This window comes from Suncus etruscus, chromosome 6, assembly GCF_024139225.1.
Source record: "Suncus etruscus isolate mSunEtr1 chromosome 6, mSunEtr1.pri.cur, whole genome shotgun sequence".
NCBI classification, from domain to species: domain Eukaryota; kingdom Metazoa; phylum Chordata; class Mammalia; order Eulipotyphla; family Soricidae; genus Suncus; species Suncus etruscus.
The window spans coordinates 27210799-27221311 of record NC_064853.1 but is presented as its reverse complement, the minus strand read 5'-3'; the positions used below and the strand labels follow the sequence as shown (position 1 = coordinate 27221311).

Sequence of the window (10513 nt, the reverse complement as noted above, 5' to 3'; positions counted from 1 at the left end):
GCCGCCTGCCCCTGATCGCCTCTGCTCGCCGGCTTGCCCGCCCCGCCTCGACACTGCCCGGGACCCGGTGGAGCAGGGGGAGCCGGGCCGGCATGAGCGGCTCCCCGAGGGCCCGCCGAGCGCCCGGCCGTCCCCGGAGACGCGCGCGGCGGAGCCTGGCTCCCACGGCCTCGGAGGCTCCCGAGCCTTCTGCCCGCGCGGCGTTCGCCTTAGCCCGGAGCTGCTTCGGGGCGCGGGTCTAACTAAGGCTGCCAGGACTCCCCGAGAAGCCGAGGCCCCCGAGGAGCCCTTAGGACCGGCGAGACTGGAGGGCGACGGGTCTGGACTCCGCCGATCTTGGGGCGATCGCTGCTAGCCACCCCCCCGGAGCACGGCAGCATCCAGCACCCACCCCAGCGGAGGACTCGGCCGGACAGACGGATGGAGAAGGAGCCCTCCCGCCCAGGACCTGCCCTGCAGTTGTGCGTGGCTCGCGCCACTCCAGGCACCCCCGTGACCCAGGGTGGGTTCATGACTTTTTTTTTCCTCTCTCGCCCCCACCCCAAATGTCTTTTTTTTTTCTTTTAGGAGGTCTTTTCTGACCCCCCTCTAGTTTCCTTTAAAGCTCCGGACCAGCGCTTTTCTTCTTCGCACAGGTCCAGGACAGCTCTTCCTTGCCTGCCTTTTTTTTTTCCTACGTCCAGAGTTATTGACCAGGAATCTTTTGGTGCGTCCCTCTGGCTGCTTCGCTGGACTTTTCTTCTAGGGGTTAACGCCTAAAAAAAAAAAAAAAAAAGCGAGAAGCGCAGCCCCTCTCCTAATGGCTCAGTTTTGCTGAATAATCACGTGTGAATCGAGGGGCGGGCTTTTGGCAGACGGATCTTACTAGTATTTACTACCAAGCTCTACTCCAGATTAACCATCCCAGTCCTTCTGTCAGTCTCCGATGCCATCATGCAGCCCGGGTAGGAGAAAAGGAAAGGGGAAGACACGACAACCAAAAAGGCAACTAATCCATCTTTTCCCCCCCACCTTCACCCCCGATCGTCAGGACCCTAAAAGAATGGCCGAGCCTTGGGGGAACGAGTTGGCGTCCGCAGCTGCCAGGGGGGACCTAGAGCAACTCACTAGTTTGTTGCAAAATAATGTAAACGTCAATGCACAAAATGGATTTGGAAGAACTGCGCTGCAGGTTGGTATCCAGAGAGGTGGAGGGGGGGGGAACAAGTCCACAATGTTGCTTACGTGACCTAGATTTCTAAATAACAGCTTTTAAGCCTTCTAGGGGTACAAGATTTCACTGTCTTGCAATCTAGTGGGTTGCCATATTTTATATCTTTAAGTGGATCCAGCTCCCCAAAATGACGTACTTTGAGAAAAATCGTCAAATCCAATAACATCGTTTATATCAAGTGAGTTCCAGGTTTGGTCTTAATGTTTGAAATGTATTTTGTGTGTGTGTGTGTGTGTGTGTGTGTGTGTGTGACGGTGGGGATTTTAAAGTAATCATAGCAGCGCCGAGGAGTTTTGCTTTGTTGCTGGTTTTTTTTAGACGACTCTGTAAACATTATGATTATTATTTGAAGCAAATACACTGCTATTAGTGGTTTCCGTACTTTGCTCCAGTAATTTACTTTAACGTTAATTTTCTTGACTACTAGTGAGGGTGTTTTTCCTTCAACTGCTTCTCGTTTTGACAAACGACCTTTTTTCCCTGGTTGGGAATGGGTGGCCTGGGCTCGGGGACAGGATGTACATTTCATAGTTAATATAATAAAAACCCACCCACTCAGGACTGAGGAGGAATAAAAGTGAAAATTTCTAAACAGAGTCCTTAGTTTTTAGTGTATTTTGTCTCTGTGGTCCTGCCGTGGTATGTTCTAATTTTCAATAGCTTTACAAGCAACAATAGAAACATACCCAGCTGCCAAATATTGTACTGATTATTATTTTTTCTCCTCTGAGCCTTATCATGTAACTTAGTTGAAGACAGAAAAAAGAAAAATGGCAAAGTATTCTCAAGTAGTTGCTTTATTAGAATTCTGGTAATAGCCTATGGTCTATTCTTATTTGGAAATGCAACACTCAAAGCTGGGGGAGAGGGTTTTTAGATTGCTTTTTAGTTTTGTTACTTAAGATTTAAAAATGAAGCGAAGTGGTAAGCAATATACTACTAACAGACCGTGTCTATAAAGTCTGTACATTTTAAATCACAATACCAACCCTGCAAAAATGTCACTATTAAGGAAGCTTATTCATAGGTTCTAAATTTTTATCTTGTTATATCAGGTAGACTAAATGGGAAACAGATTCTTTTTTTTTTTCTTTTCCTACATGGAAGTTTTTCAACAGGTTTGGTGATGATACAAATTTAATATACAAAAAAGTTTCCTTTTGAAAGCTTACAATATATAAATCTCACAAAGAATGAGCTCCTTCTCTCACAAAGCATAAGATCTTACAGAACTTTTGCCGAACAGGAAGACTGGGAGAGTTAATACTTCAAAAAGAAAAGTTTTGTCAAACATTTTTAATACAACTCTTCTTGTTTATATTAAACTTATTCTAGATACTAACACCCACTTATTGTGACTTAATTCTAATACTAGTAGAGATATAATGAAACACACAAACAGGACTCTCAAGGCTTTATTTTCAGTATATATAATCCTGACTCTGACATTTCCTCATGACTCAAGAAAAAAACGTTTCTTTCTAAACAATTTCCAATATAATTATTTTATGTGGAGAGAAAGCATTTTTTTCAGTAAGTATGTTAATTTAACTCAAATGAAAAAACTTTGCTCCTCTACCTAGTATAAGGATTTTAATCAAGATTTTATCAAAGGCCTTACTCGGACATTAGTTCTACAGAGATCTAAGGTGTGTCTCTTGTTTTTGCCAGCCTGAGTCTTTGGAGGAATATTTTTGTGATAAAAATTAGATTGCTAATTTTTCATATTCCAAAAGCATACTTCTTTGAAGTTAATTGAAAAATTATGCATCATTTTTACCTACCACCCCGAATGAAGGCTAAAAGTCAACCTTGCTTTAACAATAGGGAAGCTTAATATCTTGGCCACGTCTATAGTTTTTATATATAAAATGTTATTCTTTCTAAATATATTTGCTTATATTACTTAATTTGTGACTTAAAACATTATAAATAAATGGGTCAACCTTGTTATTTTAGTGGATCATGAGTTATACAAACATTTGAGCCTTTACTAGACAAGCTACTTATAGATGATTGAGATCATTATGAATATATCTACATATAATGCAATCTGTTTAAGTGCCAACATTTTTGGCATGTCCACAAGATCTTTTTTTATAACTAGATGTAAGTTATAATTGCATGCTACTCTACAAGGTATTTTATAATTATGAGAGCCTAATAGAGACCTCTCATTAGAGTGAAATTATTAAAACAACAGCAGATAAATCTTAGCCATGCAAATTGTTTGTATGCTCATAACATTTAATATACTTGGTGTTTAAAATGTTCACAATTTATAAGTAGTTATTTCTAAATGTCTGATAAATATTGCAAAGGGAACTAACATGAGATCACCAATACATCATTAAATGGATTTAAACCAGATGGCAAAGCTACTTGTGAGTCAAAATACACATTAAACATCTTACTTTCTCTTCTTTTGATCACTTGATTCAGGTACTTAAAATTTTTAAGAAACTGTGATACAGTAAGATGCCTGTTTCACTCAAGTATAGTTGCTATAAAGTCTGTCCTATAAAATACATGGCTTTGTGAATTTAGATGAATCAGTATCATAAGCAAAGCAGAACTGTTGTTTATTTAATACTTTAATAATTGGTAACATCTAAAATTTTCAAGCAAAGTATTATAAACACTGAATATATTTAGTAGCAAATATGAAATAACTTGTAAAAAAATATTGTTCACAAAACACTTGAATATTTGGGCATCAATTTGGAACTAACATTGTTGGTTAATCATTTAAGAAAATACTAGGTCTGGATTTTTAATAGGTTGTTTTTACATGAGGCTATGTGATCTGATGTGTGGAACTCTTCTTTGGAGGTTTAAAGAAACTCCTTAACATAGGAATATTTAAAGTAACTTTTATTCACAATTGATTTTCTAAAACTAATACCACAGGCCATTTTTATGAGCATGAACAAGCAAACAGAAGAAACTTCTTATATAAAAATGAAGTTTCATTTAATAAATGCATGAAGTTGATAACATTTCATGGGAAACAGAGAACTGATCTGTCAGTGAATTTTGCACAAGTTGGACTAGTTCTGTTTCTTTTTCAATTTATCCTATCTCCTATTTTTACCCTCTAGTACTGTCTTTCCCCAAACAGTCCTTCAAGCATCATATAGGCCCTTCCCAAGTACTCCTTTACCAAAAAGGGTTACATAAAAAAGAGATGTCTGTTTTTTTAAATTTGGTTATTATGATTATTATTATTATTGTAGCAGGAGCACTTGAAGGATTCTACCTTTTTTACTTGTTTCTAGGTTATGAAACTGGGAAACCCAGAAATTGCCAGGAGACTACTACTTAGAGGTGCTAATCCCGATTTGAAAGATGGAACAGGTTTCGCTGTCATTCATGATGCGGCCAGAGCAGGTTTCCTGGACACTTTACAGACTTTGCTGGAGTTTCAAGCTGATGTTAACATCGAGGATAATGAAGGGAACCTGCCCTTACACTTGGCTGCCAAAGAAGGCCACCTCCCCGTGGTGGAGTTCCTTATGAAGCACACAGCAAGCAAAGTGGGGCATCGGAACCATAAGGGGGACACGGCCTGCGACCTGGCCCGGCTTTACCGCCGGAACGAGGTCGTTAGCCTGATGGAGGGAAACCAGGTGGAGGGAGCTGTGAATCTGCCATGAATGTGGGGAGGGCTCTCCCACACAGCCTTCTGTTTTGTTAGTAATTAGTTTGGTTTCTTATTTTAATATTTGTTCAGTTCAGTGTTGCCCTATTTCAAGCATATAGTTAAACCTTCTGAAACTGCTAATTGGAAATTCTACTACAAGTTGATGGATATATTTAAGCAGTATATTTTCGCCTGCAAAATCCTAATTTCTAACATATAATTGCAAATAGCTTTGGCTTTCTTCTGAATATTTTATCTGGTCTTTTTCTGCCTTTCTCTTTGTCAGTCTCAATATTCAATTCAAGACCCAAATTAGAAAGCTTTTTTTTTTTAAACGGTTTGTCCTGATGCTTCTATAGTCCAATTAAAACATTTCTTTTTCAAAACAGAACTTTATACTTCTTCTGTGATTTCCACTCCTTACCATTCATAACTTGCAACCTACTAAGGATACTATACATACTTTCATGTTTTAAAGTCTCAAAATTAGAAAAAGTAGAACTGTTGCAACTGTAGTCATTCTATTAATGATTCAGTTACTCTTTGCTTATGATTTTACTTTGTACCTAATAGTTATGCTTTAAAACAATAAGAACACTTAAAATATAAAATCTGAAATTATTAAAATGTGAATTATATAATGTGGAGTCCTTTTTTTCTTAGTTAACTTGAATAGTTGAAAGATAGAGTTTAGAAGTAGTGATCTGAAAACAAAGATATGCTTTTCTCTGAAAGCTATTCTAAAAAGAAAAGAGCTATTAAATATGCTTCCTAATTCATATTTTAAAATCACAAAATGAAACCATTGGGACCAAAAGCATACTAAGATGGAACATTCTTTTTTTCCTCTCTTAAATTTGAAATGAAAAAAGTATAAAATGTTTATGTATTGAAATATAATGCAAATGCTCATTTTAGGGGATATAAGTTTTATCTAGAACATATAACATTACACATAGGGTCATAATAGTTTAGACATAGGCATTTTAAGGACATAATAATAGACACTAAGGATAAAGGGGCTACTCTTACATACTTAGTACCTATAAAACTTTTTTGTAAAAATAGAATGTTTTATGATTGTGTTCAACTTAAACCTTTTAAAAATTAGTGAAATAACACATCAAGTCACTAAGAGAATTTTCCAACTGAACTTAACGCCACCATTTTAAAAGATTAAAAAAAAAAACCTTCAATACAATTATCATTTATAAATGTGTAAATACTTTATTCATTATCTCTCACACAAACAAAAGTGAACATGTCAAAGTTCATTCCTGCTTCATAAGCTCCTTGCCCTTGCTCCAAAAAAGAACAAAACACTTCCAGGGTTTATTGAAGGACAGACATGGTTCTGATACCTGTTCCAACAAGGACTGGAATGATTGTAAGCAAGCAGATTTCAGTAATTCTCATGATAGCATGAAATAATATAGGAAAAGCATTTTATCTTTTTCATTTAGAGCTAAATTTCAGCTTAAGTGTAACAAAATTTCAGCTGCCATCTGTGGTTACTGAGTAAACTTATTTTTGACACATATGAAACCTAGAACACTTAAAGTTTATGGGGAGGGTGGACACTGAAATGCTTTTGAAGGAAAAAGTGTATTTTGAGTTTTAAAGCTAGAACCAATATGTAGAATGCATCGAGTAAATATTTTCTAAACATGAGACTGTTACTAAAAAAAATTAAGATATTTCTTGCAAGTTGCAGCTGTAAAAACGGAATCTTGTGAATTTAAAATCTGATATAATTGTTTCAATATCTGTCAAGTCAGCATTGAACTTGCTCTTAAGAGATTTCACATATAAGACAGCACATTCATAAAGTCCAAGAGAAATGCATCTGCAGTAGCTTTGTTCTCAGGGAGCTGAAGCACAGTTAAGAGGGATTTCTATTTTTTTTTTCATCAGCCTGAAATTTGAAATTTGTTGGGCACGAACCACCACCACCTTTCACTGGTTCATCTCAGGAAATGACTGAGCTAGCTAATTTAAATAATTTATTTTATTTTATTTTATTTTATTTTGGTTTTTGGGCCACACCTGGCGGTGCTCAGGGGTTACTCCTGGCTGTCTGCTCAGAAATAGCTCCTGGCAGGCACGGGAGACCATTAATTTAAATATTTTAGAAATGAGTTATGTGGTCCTCTCTAGGAAATATGAAAAAACCCTTGTACAATTTCTCAAAAACCTCGACAATATTCACGAAGGCTTTTGAATATATGGAAATATGTAGAATGGAAGAAATTAGCCCCAGGTGCGATGGGGCTTAGTGGGGTCTAATTTACTGTCAGCGGAGGCGGAGGTGGGTGAAGATCTGAATTTATCCCTTGCTGAGTGGAGATACAAGCGCCGATGAACAAACAGAGTGACAAGAGGCCCAGGGCTTGACACTAGGGAACCGATGGAGGGAAGTAGGTGAGCTGCGCTCGCTGTAAGTTTCAGTCCAACTGGTCCGCTTGTAGGCGAACCTCATGCGCAGCCTGGGGCCAGGAATTTAAATCCGAGCTGAGATCTGGGGTAGGGAAAAGCACTAATCAGACTAAGTGAGTCCACATTCTGGTCCTGAGTCACTGAGCAAAATGCAGTTTAGCATCATTGGGTACTCAATAGTTTTCTAACGGACACAAAGCATCTCATCATGTTGTAGTGAATACTAACACCGAGCTGGATGTCCAATAAATATAATAAGTATTCTTCCACGGGAAAGCGATTCAATTTGTAATTATAAATTCCTCTTATCGTGTTGATCAAAAGAACCTTGTGGAACTGAGTGGTTTCGAAATCTCAGTTCCCAAAAAGGTGCTTTGGCTGCTGCCAGGGTAGAAAGAATTTTCGAGCCAAGGCAGAGAGCCCGGGAGCCTGCAGCCTTTGCTAACGGCCCTCAGCGACCTGCAGCCTAAGGTTAGGAGGGAAAGTCCCTCTCCACGTCTCTCGTGGGTGCGTGGAGTTGACTCCGCATTTCCAAAATAAAACCAGACCCACGCAGGGACCCAGTGAGAGGCAGGAGACCATCTTCCAGTCTCAGCACCCACTCTGTCCACAAGCCACCCCAGTCCTCCACAAAAGGGCTGCAAAGACATCTCAGTGTCCTTTCGAAACCCTCCTGACCCCGAATGACACCTCCCGGCTCCCTAAAAGCGCAGCAGCTGGAGCCCTGAGTTCCCTCCGGGACGCAGCTACGAAGCCTGGGGCGGGGAGTGGGGGGAGCTGCAAAACCGTTAGCTCGCGATTTTTTTTTTCTCCCTCCCTCCCTCACGCTTAGAGTTTCTTTTTCTCTTCCTGTCCAAAATATTTCAAATCTCCGCGCCTTAAATAACAGTCTCCTTCTTTGCTCGAGTTCGTTCCTTCGGCAGGTTTGGCCGCCCCGCTTGGGCTGGAGCCTCCGCCCTCCCCGGCGGGCCCAGAGGGCGCCTCAGGACAACCGACGAGCCCCGAGTGCTGCCCCCAGGCCGGGCCCAGCCAGCCAGAAAGCCAGCCAGCCAGCCAGCCAGCCAGTCTGTCAGTCTGTCTGTCTGTCTGTCAGTCTGTCTGTCAGGCTGAAGTAGCCACAGCCCACTCTGGCCGCGCGCGGCCTCGCCTGACCCGGCCGGCCGGCTCCTCTTTCTGGTCCGCACCCGGGGCCGACTCAGGCCGCCCCCCCGGGCCAGGGCCAGGGCCAGGATTGCTGTCAGCTTTCCCAGCTCGACCTTCCTTTCCTCCCCGGACTTTGGAGCCTGGTCCTGGGGAGGTTTTACTTTGGGAGCGCGGCCGTCCAGGAGCTGCTGCAAGCAAGCTAGGCCGCTGAGGCCAGTGCGCCCCGGAGGAGGCCGGTGGGGCCCGAGGCGGCCCAACCCTCAACCCGTGGGTCACCTTGGAGGCGCCCTCCGAGCGAGCGAGTGAGTGAGTGCGAGCGAGGCGGCCTCAGCCCGCTCGGCACGACGCGGAGCAGCCTGAGGGAGGTGGGAGCAAAGTGGGGGGCGGGCCCGGCGCCTCACAGCCGGCCGTGGGTCTAAGCAACCCTCTGGGCGACGGCAGTGGCCCGGGCCCGGAGGCACAGGCGAGTGGCCGGGCGTCCCCGGGGCTGGTGCCGGTGACCTGCGTGACCAAGAACTGCAGGCGGGCTGCTGGGGGAGTCCTCGGCCGAGGTGAGCTGGCGCTGGGCGCGGCGGCTGGAGCGGCTCCATGCCCCGGCCCGTGCCAGCCGGCGCAGCGCTCGCTCCGCTCCTCCCCCGTCCGTGACAGCTGAGGGCAAGTCGGGCTCGGAACCGCGCGCCCTGCTAGCTAGCCGGCTAGTTGCGAGCTGCACCGCGCTTAGGACGGCGGGCTTGGGAAGTGGCGCTCAACTGTGGTTCTCTCCCCCTCAGCCCCATAAATCTGCAGGCGCCCCGGAGGTGGGAAAAATGCACGTTCTGGAGAAAGACCCTCGGCCTGAAAAGCTCTCAGAGCACCGCAGATCCGCCGGGACTCTGCTGAGAGGAGGAGGAGTTGGGCGAGCCAAAGCACCTCGAAGGCGTCATCTCTGCGGTTCAACGCGGCTCAGATCGGAATCTACTGCGAGTCGACCGACCGTCTGCGATCCTTAGAAGGAATAACAAAGCACTTTCTTCAGATCTGGCTATTGAATTAAGGACTTAAGGTTCCAGTTCAAAAAGTTTATTTATTTTTCTTTTCTTTTTTTTTTCTTTTCTTTTCTTTTCTTTTCTTTTTTTTTTTTTTTGCCAGCTGCTCTCATAAATGTTGTGCGAGCTTCAGGTGTTAGGGTGTGGATCTGGAATTCTCTGTGCTGGTGTTTCATCTTTCAAAGATATTAAATAGCTGCCTAGGGACACACCAGGCTAGCCAGCGAAGATTAAGCTAGCCACCTGCCAAAGTGCCAGTGGAACTCATCTAGTACTTGTTGAGTTCTAAAATGGCTTCTGAACCTTCCAGAGGTAACAGCCAGTAAGGAGGAGGCTCAGGAGGAGAGCTTTCAAAATCACACAGATATTACACTCCAGTTGTGTTTAATACAAGATCCACCTCTGTGTCCATCCCTCACCCTTCTCCCCCAGACCCCCATCCTCATTGATGAAGGAAGAATTTGTGTGTAGGCCTTTCAGCAATCTACATACAGTCATTTTCTCTTTCCTCAAATATACACCAACATCCACCAAATAAAAGGTCAAAAGGCCCCCACAAAAATCTACCTCCCCTCCCCAAATTAGTTTCTTAGAAAGGGGTTGGGGTAAAAAATAACAAAAACAGTTTCTACTTAATTACCGGTCATTTCTTTTAATATCTAAAAATAAATCCTATAAATATGAGTGTAGTCAATGATATAAATGAATTTTCCAGGATCTAAAATGATTCACTTAGTATAATTACAGTGATATTAGTTCTCCCTTAACATTAAAAAAATGGTGCAGTTCTGGAATTAATAGGTAAGAAACTCTTAAATTTCTGTTAGAATTTTCGAGACAAACTTCTGCTCTTGCTTCTATTTCATCAGTTACAGTAGTTACCCAGAAAAAATTGATTATCTTTACCATATAAAGCAATAAATATCATGCTGGCTAACAGTAAAATGCCTTAGTTTTTCTGATTAATTATGGGAATAAGGGAAATTCACATATAAGCAAAATTGGCAGTGTATTTTAAATTTTGAAAAAAATGAAGCAAACTATCACAAATCA

At 42.4% G+C, this 10513-nt stretch overlaps 1 protein-coding gene across 1 annotated transcript; it reads left to right on the top strand.

Moving 5' to 3' along the window:
* Positions 1-639: 639 nt before the first annotated feature.
* Positions 640-5180, top strand: CDKN2C (cyclin dependent kinase inhibitor 2C). The gene is made up of 2 exons (XM_049775051.1): positions 640-1171; positions 4492-5180. Exons 1-2 carry the CDS (start codon positions 926-928, stop codon positions 4867-4869), a joined length of 624 nt encoding a protein of 207 aa, XP_049631008.1. The 5' UTR covers positions 640-925; the 3' UTR covers positions 4870-5180.
* The last annotated feature ends 5333 nt before the right edge of the window (positions 5181-10513 follow it).

What these genes read in the sequence shown, in the direction of transcription:
- CDKN2C (XM_049775051.1), top strand. Translation starts at nt 926, where the DNA reads ATGCCATCATGCAGCCCGGGTAGGAGAAAAGGAAAGGGGAAGACACGA. An exon ending in TTGGAAGAACTGCGCTGCAG is followed by an intron (nt 1,172 to 4,491) that starts GTTGGTATCCAG and finishes ACTTGTTTCTAG; the next exon opens with GTTATGAAACTGGGAAACCC.